This window comes from Watersipora subatra, chromosome 9 (genome assembly GCF_963576615.1).
Source record: "Watersipora subatra chromosome 9, tzWatSuba1.1, whole genome shotgun sequence".
NCBI classification, from domain to species: domain Eukaryota; kingdom Metazoa; phylum Bryozoa; class Gymnolaemata; order Cheilostomatida; family Watersiporidae; genus Watersipora; species Watersipora subatra.
Window position 1 is genome coordinate 55043715 of NC_088716.1, and position 17164 is coordinate 55060878.

At 36.4% G+C, this 17164-nt stretch overlaps 2 protein-coding genes across 2 annotated transcripts in view; one reads left to right on the forward strand and one right to left on the reverse strand.

The window, feature by feature from the left end:
* LOC137405234 (glutamate receptor ionotropic, NMDA 1-like) overlaps window positions 1-6762 on the forward strand; it is a 44950-nt gene extending 38188 nt beyond the window's left edge. Inside the window, 5 exon segments of the mRNA XM_068091464.1 lie at window positions 1693-1797; window positions 2659-2804; window positions 4698-4772; window positions 4988-5163; window positions 6577-6762. Coding sequence (XP_067947565.1) covers window positions 1693-1797; window positions 2659-2804; window positions 4698-4772; window positions 4988-5163; window positions 6577-6718 — 644 coding nt within the window. The 3' untranslated portion in view covers window positions 6719-6762.
* Window positions 6763-6773: 11 nt separating this feature from the next.
* Window positions 6774-17164, reverse strand: part of LOC137405235 (midasin-like) — a 64231-nt gene continuing 53840 nt past the window's right edge. Inside the window, exons 32-40 of the mRNA XM_068091465.1 lie at window positions 16716-16840; window positions 14265-14447; window positions 13817-14023; window positions 12690-12815; window positions 12080-12270; window positions 11628-11876; window positions 10535-10649; window positions 9455-9661; window positions 6774-7446 (exon numbers count right to left, since the gene is read on the reverse strand). Of these exons, the coding sequence (XP_067947566.1) occupies window positions 7267-7446; window positions 9455-9661; window positions 10535-10649; window positions 11628-11876; window positions 12080-12270; window positions 12690-12815; window positions 13817-14023; window positions 14265-14447; window positions 16716-16840 (1583 nt within the window). The 3' untranslated portion in view covers window positions 6774-7266. The remainder of the gene's footprint in view (window positions 7447-9454; window positions 9662-10534; window positions 10650-11627; window positions 11877-12079; window positions 12271-12689; window positions 12816-13816; window positions 14024-14264; window positions 14448-16715; window positions 16841-17164) is intronic.

A 17164-nucleotide genomic window follows, 5' to 3' on the forward strand; every position in this document is an offset into this window, starting at 1 on the left:
ACCATATTCGAAACAATGCTTACACTAACTACAGTTGTCCTTTTATTTTATGGTATCAACAGCTGGGCACCAAAATTGTTACATATATAATCTTATCAACTTAAATCAGTGAGTGTAGTAACGCAGTTTTTTCACTCGCTAACGTTTTTATACTTGAACAGATTATAGGAACATTGTAGACACATATTGGCTGCTGCCAAATGCATTGTTGACACATCCTTCATGCTGCCAAATAAATATATTATAAGAGCTTTGGCACAGCTTTTTCTACCCAAAATTTCATAAGTTGTAATCTATAACATTTAACTACGCTTCAAGAAGTTCAACCCGCCAAACAATCAGAAATACTCAAATATATACAATTGTTCGAGTTAAGTGCGAAGTATGTATTACCAGCTACAGTATTTAGACCTTCAAGTTACCTGCTTGTGCGAACCTCGATTTTGCATTCCTCTAAGACTTGGCCTCATGTGGTGTTTTGAGTTGTCTTTATGGACAGAACAGTTATTCCCTTACATACAGTCCAAGAGATATAATTCTTTTACTTGATGGCTATATAACACTGTGTTACTGATATGATAGTAATGTCTAAATTATTTATGAATTTCCCTATTGTACTATTATCTGTGGCGTTAAAAATATTGATGATGCTGTTTATTTGTGTTGATTTGTGAGACTTGATTAGGCTGTATGACATGTGGATTTGATGAACAATTTTGTTTTGTGAAAATGTAAAAAACTATGAAATTCAAAGCAGTATTTGAACTTTTACCATTGCTACTCAATTAAACTTTTCTTCCATCCATGAGAAGCCATACTTGTACCACGATATACATGTATGTTTACCTCCTACTAGTTCGTATTTTATTTGTCAAATTTTCATCAAATCCTACAAAATAATAAAATATCTTTTGAATATCGTGGTTAACTATGACATGAAACTATGAACAGCACACTGTCGTTGCTTTGAAATAAAACTTGGTGCTGGTTGCAATAGTCATTGGATTTTTGGTTATCGCTCCAAAGAAACATTTTTGCTGAAATGAGTCCTACAAGCATTTGTGTATCGCTACTGTTTCAGAGTCGATAACTCCTGGAGTAAAACTGGGCAAGTATAATGTTGGTTTATCTTTCTTTACATCATTCAAACATTATAGCGCACAGAGTGCAGATTTGCTTGGAAACACACGATACACCATGGTTTTGGTTACATACACACCCCAATTATCTTCTTAAGGTTGCATTCGCAGGTTTTGGATTTTTTTCTATTTTATTTGATTCTGTCGTTTGTACATTACGCGTGTACAGTGTACGTTTGTGCAGTGTACATGTGTCACTCAACGTAATCGTCACCACTGTATCACAAAGCTGTTTCACTCTATCATGTATTTGAATTTTGATTTGCGCTCGAAAAAAATATCTTTTAGATTTTTGCTCAACTTTTGATCCTTCCTCAAGTTTTAATTTAAATTTTTATTCATGTTCAGTGATAAATCCTAAACCATAAGACGGTCATTATTGAAACGACTGACTGTAAGAGACTGCAATCACTGCGGCACAGTAATACCAACTCTTAAACCTTGTAATAGTAGCAGTGTTTGAGTCTGAACTTTTATAGCGAGTAACATTTTAACATTTTTAGGACTCGCAAGCGCTACCATTGATAACAGTAAAATTGATCTTCTCTTGTAGTTGGGAAGATGGAGCAGTATGACAACTACTGGATTATGAATTCAACGGAAGAGTGTGATTCAAATGACTCTTCCCCTGCAACTCTCGGGTTGACTAACATGGCTGGTATGTCTACCTTCTCTAACGTTAATAATCGTGTGGACAAAAATATGTCTAGTAGAAAAGTTAAGTTGCGACTTGCACACAGTCTTTTGAACTTGCGCTAACATGGTGTGACAAATGAAATGTTAAAAGTAAGCACAAAGGTTTTATATATTTGTTAAATAAAACCCAAAAATACCAGTAATACTAATAGCGAAAGTATAAAAGTTCATTAATATTTATAATCAGCTATTGGTGTCTGAAACTTTCTGACAACCCGTTTATCATGAAGAACAAATCCTTGATTGAAGCAACTTTGATATTGTACGTAATTTAATAACAAATTATCGATGTCTTAGAAGCATTTTTTGTGAACAATGTTTGTAGAAGCAGTGACAGGAAATTTTGGCTTTCCAATGGCAATGTGTTTATTACCTTAGTTAAAATGCTCGGCACGCAGTGTGCTTATCGAGACAAGATGACCATGAGATAGAAAGTATTAGCTCAACATGATACAATGCTTAGTTGTGCAAGATAGATAAAAATGATAAGTAATGGACTAAGCACGTTAAAACACCAGAATTGGAAATTCTTGAAATGATTGCCAGTCGTATGCATAGTAGATTTCGAATGACGCTCTCACAGCAGAGGACAGACAAATCCTCTTATCTTGACCTATGTCTCATTTATTCAGATTTTTACCTTTTGTATGGTTATCTTTTTTTAAAGTACTTTATTGCCAAAGAATTTTCAGGAGTTACGTAAGTTCCGAGTTGAACCATAAAGCCACACGATATTTCAACTCGAGCCGACAAGATGAAAGACTATACTCATGTGGACTATATATCATTATTTGAGAATGCAAAAATGTTATTCTTGCTGCAGGGGTGTTCATGATGGTGGCTGCTGGCATTGGAATAGGGTTCATCATACTGCTCATAGAGATCGGTTACAGTAAATATGAAACAATGAAAGAAAAGAAAAACACTATTGCTAAAAAAGCAGTTTTCCGCTGGAAGAGATATGTGCAGGTTGGTTAATATTTGCCCGTTGTGCTATCTTTGTATACAAATAAATAACAGCTAAGATTAGAATAAACAGCAAATGTTGTGCAAAATCTGTACCAAGGTGCTGATTGAATATTCCAGACTGCTCGTTTGTAGTACGGATAGTGTTTAGTTTGCATTGTACAAACATACACTCTAGCTGGCTCGCTAATAAATTGCTTGGTCTAGTTGAAATTGTTCTACAACTTAAATATAGTCAAACCTGTAAATAGGAAGTTAAATCATGGAGTAAACATTCCTACAAGAATACACAGTAATTTGTTTCATTCATGACAGATTCTGAAAGCCAGAAATAACTTGATAGATACTAAATACATAACATTAAAACTCTGAAAAAAATGAAATTAATAAAGTTATACTAACCACTTATTTGTTTACCATTTAGACACAAAAATGAATGTTCTGACGTGGCTGCAAAACCTGAATTAGTGTAATTTATGTAATTTTTCATATTTTAAAGGTTTATAAACCTCATTATTAATGAAATTACGTTTTAAATCACAAGTCTTTGGTTGCGATTTACTTTGGATGTAAGGTCAAATCTTACCAACGACTTGTTTTAGATATTTACCTTTGTGTGATGCAGCCATGGCCTGTCTCTAGCACCCTTTGTAGGATACGACCATAGCCTATCTCTAACAACCTTTGTGAGATGTGACCATGGCCCGTTTCTAGCACCCTCTGTGAGACGTGACCATGGCCCGTCTCTAGCACCCTCTGTGAGACGTGACCATGGCCCGTCTCTAGCACCCTTTGTGAGATGTGACCATGGCCCGTCTCTAGCACCCTTTGTGAGATGTGACCATGGCCCGTCTCTAGCACCCTGTGTGAGATACAGCCATGGCCTGTCATTAACAACCTTTGTGAGATGCGGCCATGGCCTGTCTCTAACACCCTTTGAAAGATGCGACCAAGGCCTGTCTCTAGCAACTTTTGTGAAATGGGGCCATGGCCTGTCTCTAGCAACCTATGTGAGATGCGGCCATGGCCCGTCTCTAACCCTTTTGAGCAGTCTGCGTATTACTATAGTTCCTAAGCTTAATAAAGCATATGACTAAATTCAGTTTTTAGAGGAGATAAACTAAACTATTAATTGAAAATTATTTTGCTCCAGCAAAAAGAAATAATTAAATTTTTTATATGGAGCACTATTTGTTATGCCTAGCTTCATTGGTTTAAAACTGAAATAATTTTGTCACATCACTCCTATTGTTATAATCCAGACATTTCATTACATACTTGCAAAGCTTGATAAGTGCTGATACGCTCTCTTACTTTGTATTAATATATTTTATTAATTCAGACACTCCCTTTACACTAGTTGGCTAAAAGAGCAATAGAAGTACTCTAACCTTAGTGTCATTTTATTCCTTGATAGCAGTGGGTCGCAGTTTGATAGCAGTTTAAAGAAAAGAATGCGTTTGAGGCCTAGGTATAGCTACAAAAACTATCTATTTCGTAAAATGTATTTATAAGTACATCTTTTAATTGAAAATATCTATGACATGGCATTTGTTAGTTTTTTTTAGGACAATACAATGCTTTTTTAAAAGAAATGTTATCCATTTGTTAAAGATAAACCCAGTTTTTTCACGAAATATGTCTAATCATTATACAACTAATCTAGTCAAATTTTGTAAATTAGAATAAAGTTTATATGGCACCTGCATGTTTTTGGTTATTATCAGTCCATAATTTATAAAACTATGTAGTCTTGATTAAGAATGTGAAATAACTTTTACTGGATTCACTTAGCCGTTGCTTCATTTTTGTAAATATTAAAATGATCTAAAACGACTGGTTTCGAAATTCAAGCCTCACCATACATGGCAGTAAGTGCTCTCGTTACTATTACAGAGAAGAAAAGCCTTAAGAAAAACCTGGGCTCTCATGAAGGACATCAATGAGACGCGGTCCCTTAGCGATGAAGAGGTAATCATCAGCCAATTAACCTGGTTACGTTTTTGCATATCAGGGGTCCAGCTGTATTTTTAGATTTTTACCCTTGTACAAGTCGCTCTAAGCAATTTACCTACATGTATTTGTGGAGCTGAGGTTTCACTAACTATTATAGCATGCCATGTACACTATATATTATATCTTCCTGCATGTTTCTTAAATATTATTTTGCGACTAATTGTTGCCAGAGAAGAAAGGAAATACGAGAATATTTAGAAACATCCCCAGCCAATGGTGAACCATCTTCGATGACACCATACAATAAAAATGGAACAGCTGTTGTGAGCAATGGTAGGCACAGAGCTTCCATAGCGACATCAGCAATCTGGTTAGAAGAAGAATTAGGCCAAATACCAACGATTCCGTAAGTTCGTATCCTTGATATTGCAACCATACATAACCAAACTCAACATACGATGATAACCAAGTCCAAGATTTTGTTACATTTCAGAATTAATTTTTGCAGGTTCGTTTAAATCATTTCCCATCTCAAAAACCAGATATCTTTAGTATCTTCATAATTAGTATTAAACTAATTATGAAAACCATATTTTATTTTAAAAACTACACTACTTTTGCCATATTGTATTGTATTATTGTATCATATTGTATTTACATTAAATACGGGCGAGCAGAGCAGCCTTGGTAATAAAGAAGACAAACGGTAAACTAGGTCAACTTTAAATTAATTCAACTCATTTAAATACTTTTTTGTTTTTATACTATTACTTTACTTCTTATCTTCAATTATCACCTTCAGCCTCACGACAATTACTAAATGGTTTTTAAAGAAATGATCCAAAGATGGCTGCTCATGTTTTTCATTAACTCTATTACTCACTCTAGTATTCTTATGATCCAAAGATGGCTGCTCATGTTTTTCATTAACTCTATTACTCACTCTAGTATTCTTATGATCCACGACTTTAAAACCAAATAAGGTATAAAAGCGCTGTGGAAATTATTTAAACATGGTAGAACCAAACTATTTAAAGGAAAGCTGTGTACATAAACACTAATTTGCTAAGTAATGCTTTTCGAATGTGGATGTCAGAAATCTTAACATTGAGTAAAACAATCGCTCGAACTTTACAAAGTGTCGCAAAATTCCTATGGTAATGAAAATGAGTGATGCGGTCTGTGCAAAATAATGTCTACGCTGGACAACCTAGCTTAATTTCTGTGTCATAAAGTTTTGCACAAAGGCTCAAACATCTTTTGTAAGTGAGGGTTATACATTTGAGGCATCAAGGTTAGCGGCTAGACCTTGGCGCAGGCATAGGGACCGATGCTCTACATCTTGAGCAGATGTGACAGTAAAAGAAGCGACATGGTTGGAACTCTATGGCTATGGTATACACATATATTTTGCAGACGTCTAGCACCAGAGTGTTGGAAACATAATTTGAATGAGGAACGATCATGTCTCCACTGCAAATTATGCAATTCTTGTCCAGGGAGACAAGAATCAGTATAATTGATAATTGAAAGCGTTAGCAATGAAATCCCAAAACAAATTTTTGTGATTGGGTTGCAAATTTAAATAGTCACAATGCTTTATTATGATTTACTTTTCGGATTTTTGTTGTTCAATGATCAAGCCCCATTCCTTAGTTGCTGTTTGAGGCATTTGAATTAGATATTGATACAACCTGTCATGGTACCTATATTTGATGGTAAACAGACTGCAGAAAATCTTTTACAGTTCAATCATTCACCACATGCGTCTTCCGGCAGTCTTCACAATTTAGTTTTATACTTTTCAATTTCATTGCAGACAAGCAAATGGCTGCAATGAGGCGTGCCGATACGATTCTGAGGCTACCACTTCCAATTCTACGGTAACCGACCAGCTGCCATCATTTCTAACCAATGAAAGTACAGTAAAACGCAATCCTGTCTATATTGACAATCAATGAACCGCACCGAATTCTCTGCACGATGTACGGTGATGAGCTGATGACTATTACGTATATTAATTATCTGACAAGATCAAATTACAATTAACTAGTTAATCCTTATTGCACTCCAATTAGACATCTGCATAATCATACTAAGATTGCATTTACTTTGATTATAACCACTAACCAGTAAATTTATAATTTTTTTTATTGAAATGTGACATCTATTTCTAGTTTATGGTCATTGGCACCGGTCTTCCTAATTAGTTTTCATAGAAGCAGCTGGTATAACCCTTAAGAATTTAATGGAACAGAGACTGAATGTGAAGCTTTTTTCTTGCCTTTGGAATACATCTACAAGGTAAGCTGACAAAAGCACACAAATGATAGAAATGAAGGTACATATAAATGAGAAAAGTCTTACATATTAGATTACAAAGTTTTCTACTGCCGGAAAACATTTAGGTGAATCTTTTACAAAACAGTCTATAAATAGATTGCACTATTCAACCTGAGAATACAAACACTGGATGTTCAACTGTGTGTTGTAAATGTGTCTTACAAGATCAAGTTTGGGAAGTGACTAGCTCAAACCATTGCCTGAGCGCATCTCCTAAGGTGTTGGGAAGTGAATTGATGTCCCGCAGTATGACATAGAACGGAAATGGAAAACTGTCCATGTAGGATTTAATTTGTGGCGGACCAGTTCCTGAAAACACAGGCATTTTGATATCCAAAATCGAATCCTAAAAAGAGAAATACAACAAACTGGTCTCAATGTCAGCTAGACTGTTGCGACTACAGGTAAGTCAATGGCTCATATTTACATACAAGTAGCAAGTATGTCTACAGACACATGTCGATAGTCCGTGAGTACAACTACATAATTTATCTGGTTCTATAAGCCAACAAGTTTTTTGATCAATTTCCTGATTCTAATCAAGTGAATCTAGTTTAAATATAAAAAGTTGTCTTCTCCTGCAGCTTACTAAAATAAATAGACTAAACATTTCCAAAGCGCTCATTAGCATTATTGCAAAGCGGCGCATTCATTAGAAAATAATGAAGTTAACTGGATAAAACTGGATTGGCTGGTCAGGGAAAAGAATTTTTGATTATTGGTCAATAAGAACTTGCAAATTGCTCATGTTTAACCACTAATCAGAAAAGACGCTTCGTGTTATTATGTTAATCCTTTTTATACTTTCTCTATTTTCCAAAACCCAATGAGTTTGGTTTCATTTCATCACCAACGATGGTCAGTTTTACTGCAATGATAATTTTTACAAACAACTAATGGGTATCTGAATTTCAAAACATAGTGAAGCACATTTAGCTACAATTTCAATATAAACAATTGTAATGATATACATGTATATTACCTTTTTATAAAAGTAATAATACCATAATACTTGCGAGTAGTTTTGAGAATTAAAGCATTAGAACATCACCAACATTGTAGCAATAAGTTAATGTTTAACCTGAAAGTAGATTTTAGCCAGAGAAGTGTTTTCAATAAGCCAGAGTTCACAAGCGAACAACACAGGAAGTTACGCGAGCTTTGCAATTGAGTTCCTCGCTTGATAATGTAATAACAAGAAGCACAAATCTACCACAAGTGATTCCTGTTATGTAAAGGATCTGTAGAAGCCCTTTACTTCTCTACACTTAGAAGCAGCTGCTTGTTTGAGTAATGAGATGATACATTTTGAGGCTTTCCTGTGCTCTGCTCTCCTACATACAGGGGCTGAACTCGAACTTCTCCAGCCTTCTAATAGTTGTGGGTAGCCATGAGATGTTCCTCCCTACTCCACTCCTTGCTCTTATAGTTGTGGGTAGCCATGAGATGTTCCTCCCTACTCCACTCCTTGCTCTTATAGTTGTGGGTAGCCATGAGATGTTCCTCCCTACTCCACTCCTTGCTCTTGAGGTCCTCTGGGCACGAGTTCATCCTGTCCTTGCTCTTGAGGTCTTCTGGGCATGAGTCCATTCTGGCTTTATTAGCCTGGTCAGCCAAACGGTGTGCCTGTAGCCAAGATTATGAGGGGTGGAGGCCTTTGTGCAGCCAGTAGTCGGCACTACTGCTGCAACTCCAGGTCATTTCTCTGCAGGGTACTCAGTTCTGCCTGAACCTGCGGGAGAGATAGACTGAACTGAGCCCTGAACGTGTCAAAGACGACTTTGACTTGGTCGGCCTGGCAAGGGTCCTCCACATCCTCTTTCAATGTCTCCGTAAGGTGTAATGGAGCGGCAGCTTCTGTCCACCGGTTGGCTCCACCTACCTCCTGGAACTACTTATGAAATACTCCACATCCCTCCACATCCCACTATCATCAGCCTTTCCAATACGTCGACCAGATGATCCATGTCTCTCTCCGTGCTTCAGCCAAACCGGGTGGCCATGCCGGTGGCTTCCCACTCGCGAGTTTTTTTTAGCAATACCCAAATTATTTCTTTCCAGCTGCAGGCAAGTTTAATTAACAAGAATGAAAAAAGGAAATTTTCAAGAAGCATAACACAGGTATTATTAGTAGAAGGAATTGTGTGTGTTGTAAATTCTTTGGTACAGATGTCAGAAAAAATCAAATAATGGATTATCAGCTAGTGTACAGGTAGTTAATTTAGTCACATAATCAAACGAGTTTTAGTCAACAGATAAACTGAGACTGCAGTTACAAAATGAAATCACTACTTGCCAATGCACGTTCTTTAAAGAGATTTATGAATGAATCCATGCCTGTGTATCAAACATACCTTGCTGTTTGGATTGTCTATTATGACAAAGACAAGGAATATTCCGGAGTTTAAAGCTTGTCTAACAGCTTGTTTAACTTTTTCAACTCCTTCCAGGAACAAACCTCGACCATCGGACACGATCATAAGAAGCTGGGCCATTTCATGTCTGGCTGTCTGTCCAGATCTCCTCAAGTTTATAAACTTGGCACACATACTGTTCAACATCTAGAGAAACATGTTGGTAGCATGAAGGGGCATAGACACTAGATCTAGAGAAACACGTTGGAAGCATGAAGGGGTATAGACACTAGATCTAGAGAAACGCGTTGGTAGCATGAAGGGCATAGACACTAGATGATGGTGATATGCAATTTCTGCAGTTAGATCCTTGGATAGAATAACAATGCACGCTAGCAGCAATGCAAATATTTATGCGAGTGATTTGTAATTTGCCTATTTTTAATCTTTGACTTTAGCCAATAGAAATCATGATACAGCAGGCAATGGGAATAATGAATTATGAACACATTTTAAATACTTGACCAATGAGGAAACAGGAGGTAATAATGGCAGCACTGAGAATTAGGATACATGTCAGCACTGAAATGCAGTCATGATTTGCTATAATTATATCAAACGACTGCGGCAAAGACACTAAAGTGAAAGATAAACAGTCACGATGTTGAATATAACATAGCACTGTTATAAAAGTGGCAAATTTTTAAAGTTTACAGTTTTAAATCTACATTCCTCGTTAAAATAAACTACATGTATGGAGTAATACTAGCAGACACTGTTGACAATTTGGCAAATTAATACGAGACAAAATAACTATTAGCGAAGTAAATAAAATTAAAATTAAGTGAAATTAAATAAGTGCACATTAACCAAAAACAAGACGTAGAGCATTTTTACAACTTTATGTAAACCTGATAGCTTATTAAAATGTAACTTATGGCACCGTGAACTTGAGAGCGCATGAACCCAGAAGGAAGTATTTAGCTGTCGCCCTGTTCATGCATATGCAGAAAACCATTAAGAATTTCGAGACAAGGAAAAGACAGAACAGCAGAAAAGGTGAAAATTAGGGATCCCTACATGAGCAACTCTGGTTTTTTTCTGACAGAAGGTGAAACTTCTGAGAACGTTGCCTCCATCAGACCATGTGAACTGTGGACTGAAGTCATGGACCATCTTAACATCTTCTCCAAAACTGCAGCAGAAACATAGAAAATTAGTTTGACACTAACTTCTAGCAATTTTCCACAGTTGTTTGCAATCACCGTTGACCAATATTAGCAATCTCAGCTTTTAGTGAGTCTTCTCCCGAACTGTGAGTGTAAATGTAAACATGTTAGTGTAAACATGTTAGTGTACACAAGGGAGTGTGCACATGTGAGTGTAAACATGTGAGTGTAAACATGTGAGTGTACACATGTGAGTGTACACATTTGTGCTAGCAATCCTAACCAATTTATTCTAAGAATATTTACCCACTACTGCTAGTAACTGCAACTAAAGTATTCAGCAATTTTTATTTGTTCATATTTTTACATTTTTAAAAATACAACTGGCTGTAAAGCTAACAATGAAAAATGAAACCAATTTTCATTTAGCTAGTGCCACTTACATCCAAAGAGCTGCGCTTACAGTGCGTATCTTATTTTTGGATGTTAATACTGATACTGTACAATTCACAAAGCAGTGCGGAACCATAAGATAGAGTTAGCGAATACCTTGCTGCAACAAAATAAAACAGCAGTAAACCTGTTGGACAGTCAGTTAGCATACAACACGGTACATATACTTGATCTACCTATTGTTCAAGCAACAGGCCAAACGGCTGCCAAAAATATTTTTATGAGTTGCTATTTCCAATAAATGTCTGCCTATCATAAGACAGCAGTCAGCTCTCTGCTTGTTCCACTCACGATAGTCGGCCTCTGAAGGTAGCAAAACTTGGTTTCAATATTCTATAGAATTCTAACCAGTAACGAAAGTTTACCTCCTTATTTTATATATGATTTTGACAAAAACGTGTGAGTGTACAACAATTGTGCCAACATGCAATGACACAATAAAATATAACTATTCATTTAATTATGAACAACAGACGCTCAAAGGAAGAAACATTTGTCTGAAATTATGGGCTATGATTAAAACTGTTCCTAGCCAATTGTCATGCACTAACCTCGCGATAGCCATATCTCCAACCTGTAGATAGGTGAGGGCGTTTGCTATGCAAGCCAATGCTTCAAAGGATAGCTGTTTAGCGTGGTTGTCTAACATACTTGATGAATCATCCACAGCTACGGCTATCTGGTATTCTCGCTTACTCGGTTCAGTTCTTCGCAGCCATATGCTGTCCTTGCGAAACTGGCTGGCAATGTAGGCAATCACCTTGCGCATGTTTAATCTTTTACCAGTTCTGTAGTCACCCCTGTGAAGTGAATGCATTAGGCAAACGTTACTTCCTGTTAATGGCTGAAGAAGTGACCAGGTGCATGGCCAAAAGACAAGATAAATCAAATCTTTCAATATCGTCATTGCCTAGTCAAAGTTAACACAGTACTAAGAGATTGCACCTTGTATCCACACTTTAGACAATGTTTTTAAGTGTATAATGCGGGTTTAATGATGTACTTCAGTTTTGCAGCCTGTGTTGGCTCGAGGATGAGCCGCAGCTGTTCACAGAGCTCGTGACTGAGGGTTTTTGTGACGGCCTCATATTTTTCCCACGCTTCTCTTGCTTCCTCCTCTGTTATGCATGCATCTGCTTCACTACCCCAATTTGAGACCTTGAGCTCCAGATGCTCCTTGATTTCCTGCAACTCCTGAAGCCAGAAAAGTATCGAATGAACCAAATATGACAACTCCAAAGCAAGAAGATCGTTTTAGAAGCTTGCTAGTTTAGCAATGACAATAGCGATAAGCTGAATATATATGGAGGCTTGTCTTCCCTTACGATTGGTGAGCTGATTACAGAATATTTGTCAAAAAAGTGTTGACCTTTTCCAACCTATTACAGACAGATGAATATTTCCAATTTTGATTTGAACCTCGTAGCCTGCAAACATACAAGCTGGCATTCAAATATACATAACATCGAACTCAATCATCATGCTTGCCCAAAGATTTGGTGCGGTCTTAACAATGCTGCAAAGGTATAACACAAAGCAAGTTTAGTACTGCATGTAACTCTATTTGCGCAAAAATTATGATATAAAAAAAATGAAGCAGGTAACACAAGTACCTGGTGAGAAGGTGGTAAGACATCCATGCTTGTGTGTATAGTAGAAACGAAATTACCATGCCCGTTCTTTTCTTCCTCACTTTTGGTCTCTTCTTGTTCACCGTCTTCCATTTCTTCTTTGGTATTCTGTAACAAATGCATTGGTAAATCTCCTTTGGGAGGCTACAAGTATTTTGTTCCAATCGAAGTAAGTGCATCTCAGTTAGAAAATAAGGGAAACATCTTCTGGTGATTGATTCTTCACCATTGATCTTCTGGTGATTGATTCTTCAATGACAAATTATAATCTGCAGAGCTTCCCGCTCAGGGTTGTTCACGAAACAACTGACAAGTAGATGGATCAATCAATAGCTATATTAAACGACACAAATTCAAATCTCAACTTGCAATCATTTTACACAAATTTTTCGAATAAAAAATGAAAATGCTCAGAATATTTTACTCTACAGCTATAGTACAACAGGAAATAGATTTGACATCTAAAAAACCTCACAGCGAATTAGCTATGCTGTCAAGGTTCAACTATATTGTGATTTGTCAAGATTCAATTATATTGTCATATGTCGAGGTTCGACTATACTGTCACATAGCAAGGTTCAACTAAATTGATTGCATGTCGAGGTTCGACTATATTGTCATACTTCAAGATTCGACTATATTGTCACACCTGTTTCACAACTTTTACATGAAGTAACAAGTCCCTTGCAGATTAATGGTTAATTAGTAATTTCAGCTATAGTTTTATAAACAGATTCAACTGAGTATTCACCTGTCATATATTAGGTACAGAACCACTTGGTGGGCCATAAGAAATTAATATTTTAACAAAAGAAACAAGATGTTTATAAGTAATAAGTTTTACATGACCGGCTTCCAGGTAAAGCCAAAACTGATGCACATAGTGCAAATGTTTCATTAAACTCTCCCACCAGACATTAGTGTCCTTAGGGTTGTCTTTCTACACATGGCCAATCGACCTAGCAGTTATAGAAAAATAAAATGCCAGTAATTTATAGTCACAAATTTTCTTCAGCTCCAGACAGCTCAGTATTGATGAGACAGGAATATGTTACAATAGAATACAACACACTGTACAGCATTATCTATCTACTATATTTAGTGCGCACCTGTTCTCTAATGGTTCCATCTTTATCAGTTCTTTTCACCGGCAACTTATTTGTAAGTTCATTTGGTTTGAGTTTCTTGGAATCATTGTCGTCGTTGATTTGCAGCTTATTGGCTGTCTCTTCAGGTAATTCCAGCTCTGATTGGTCAATATCCATGGACTCAGCTTGTTTCTCATTGGCTGCATCCATAGCTTTTGCATCAGAAGTCTGTCAGAAGAAAACAATCAAAACATGAACTATAAACTATGAAAAGCTTGCCCTATATGCAAAACAGTAAAGCAGAAATGTTTTTGAATGAAATGAGTAGCATCTTGCTAAAGTATAAATCTGTAATTTTGTTAAGCAAAAACATTTATCATTGAAAATAATAGGAGCAAGTAGTAGATAGGAATTGTGTTCTGTGTTCTGCCTCAAAAGTCAACAGAATATCAAATATAAGACACGAAACCTCTTGCTGATCTGGAGTTATGTGCTCATAGAGAGAACTAGGAGGTGGCTGCTGGTTTTGTTTGGCGGATGGTTTTTTGTCACTGGAAGACTGAATGGAATCCATATTGACAGAGCAGCTATCATGAGTGTCAGCTAGTGTTCTGTTCTCATCAGACCTCTTGTCACCACGCTCCATCGAGTTCTACGGTGCAGAGATTACCGTTATGGCCACAAGCCCACTCACCCACCATAATCAACTTGATCTAAGCTATATACTAATGGAAACTGAGCAAATTTAAATATGTTCACCACAAAATACAGCGCATACTGACGGTGTAAACCATGTTACCTGTACAACAATTAGACCAACTATTTCGCTAACAGACGATCAAACAAGTTCATTAGATTTTTTACGAGCCGCTGTAGCAATATTTTTTACAGAAATGTGTAGTCAATAATGGCTTAATTCGCAGAGAGATGTTTGTTATCGTAGATTTATATCATCAGATAACAAGAGTCTGAACTAATAAAATTAATCTAACGAGCAAATCAATAACAAGGCGACGAAATATTTGCAACTTTAAGAAGACACAAATCGTTGTACATTGAACCCTTAGCTTTCGTGACTCCCCTGATTCATACTCTTTACCAAGGCATTGCATACTGAATTCTGATTATGCTGTAGTTGGTGACCAGAGAAATTGAAAAATGCTCAGCCTTCAGGAGAAAAAACACAGTCATGATGTGGAGTCAGAACAAAGAGGTTAAGTTTGAGAGACTTTGAAATATCACGAACTACCAAGTTTTTAATCTTGCATTCATCACTTTATTTAGGTTATACTTTTGCGGTACCCTTCTTAAATTATTATATATGTTGTTGTTTGTACAACATCATAAGATTTTTCTTTTGTAACAAAATTCCGGGCTTCAGAACAGATTTTCATTCTCAGTTTCAACTTATAGTACAGTATTGCAGTATAACAGTAGAGGATAACAGTACAGTATTGCAGTATAACAGTAGAGGATAACAGTACAGTATTGCAGTATAACAGTAGAGGATAACAGTACAGTATTGCAGTATAACAGTAGAGGATAACAGTACAGTATTGCAGTATAACAGTAGAGGATGACAGTACAGTATTGCAGTATAACAGTAGAGGATAACAGTACAGTATTGCAGTATAACAGTAGAGGATAACAGTACAGTATTGCAGTATAACAGTAGAGGATAACAGTACAGTATTGCAGTATAACAGTAGAGGATAACAGTACAGTATTGCAGTATAACAGTAGAGGATAACAGTACAGTATTGCAGTATAACAGTAGAGGATAACAGTACAGTATTGCAGTATAACAGTAGAGGATAACAGTACAGTATTGCAGTATAACAGTAGAGGATAACAGTACAGTATTGCAGTATAACAATAGAAGATAACAGTACAGTATTGCAGTATAACAGTAGAGGATAACAGTACAGTATTGCAGTATAACAGTAGAAGATAACAGTACAGTATTGCAGTATAACAGTAGAGGATAACAGTACAGTATTGCAGTATAACAGTAGAGGATAACAGTACAGTATTGCAGTATAACAGTAGAGGATAACAGTACAGTATTGCAGTATAACAGTAGAGGATAACAGTATAACAGTAGAGGATAACAGTATAACAGTAGAGGATAACAGTATAACAGTAGAGGATAACAGTATAACAGTAGAGGATAACAGTATAACAGTAGAGGATAACAGTATAACAGTAGAGGATAACAGTATAACAGTAGAGGATAACAGTATAACAGTAGAGGATAACAGTATAACAGTAGAGGATAACAGTATAACAGTAGAGGATAACAGTATAACAGTAGAGGATAACAGTATAACAGTAGAGGATAACAGTATAACAGTAGAGGATAACAGTATAACAGTAGAGGATAACAGTATAACAGTAGAGGATAACAGTATAACAGTAGAGGATAACAGTATAACAGTAGAGGACATGATGCTAACTATTTTAAGAAATTAAAGCATCACAAGTGATATTTGTAGCGTAACTTCAGTTATATACTGTACTCTATATATTATTAGACCTTATTAACACACAAATATAAACGAATGTAAAGTTTAACAATATCATAGTAGCAACTAAAGCCATTATAAATGTGAGAAAACTAGCAAGTTTAAGTAAACAGAGAACAGCGAACAGGAAATGAAAATATTTCAAATAACTACACAAGAATAACTTCCCGAGCATTGGGAACCAAGGCTTTTTTGTATGATGCTTATGGAGATCCATAACCAACCACGAATAGTAGGAGTATTCGTGAAGTATGCTTACTTATATGTAGAAAACCATGAGACGTCTCACTATAATACTCAATTATACACGCACTCTCAGCGTGAACGTTAAGTAATCTACCTGGAGGCTAATTAAAAGGAACAGCATGACTACAAACGATCCAGAGCCTCCTTACCTCTTGTTGGGAGGTACTGTCATCAGCTACACCCGCCTGATAGGAATCTCCCATTCCAACTTCTTGTTGACTCGCATCTTCTGATTGGCCCGCTCCCTGCTCTTCCTTTGATTCTGTTTCACCACCTGAAGCACATCATATTGAAGGAATACCTCAATTGTATGGCTAGGTCAAGGGCAAAACTGATAGACATAATAGATGAAAGTTGAATAGAAGCTAGGCTACACATATGTCAACTTCTACGAGGGAGATAACAGTCGAATCCAGCTGAAATTGAGCCTTTAGCAACATACGAATGCATCGCATTTTCTCATCTAATATACTTAGTACTCTATTTTAAATACCGTAAAACCTCTATTTGAACGCCATGGTGCTGCATGTTTTAACCCTTCTTCCATAAGGGTGTTCTATTAGAGGTGGCATTCAAATACATGTAAAGGTGGCGTTCA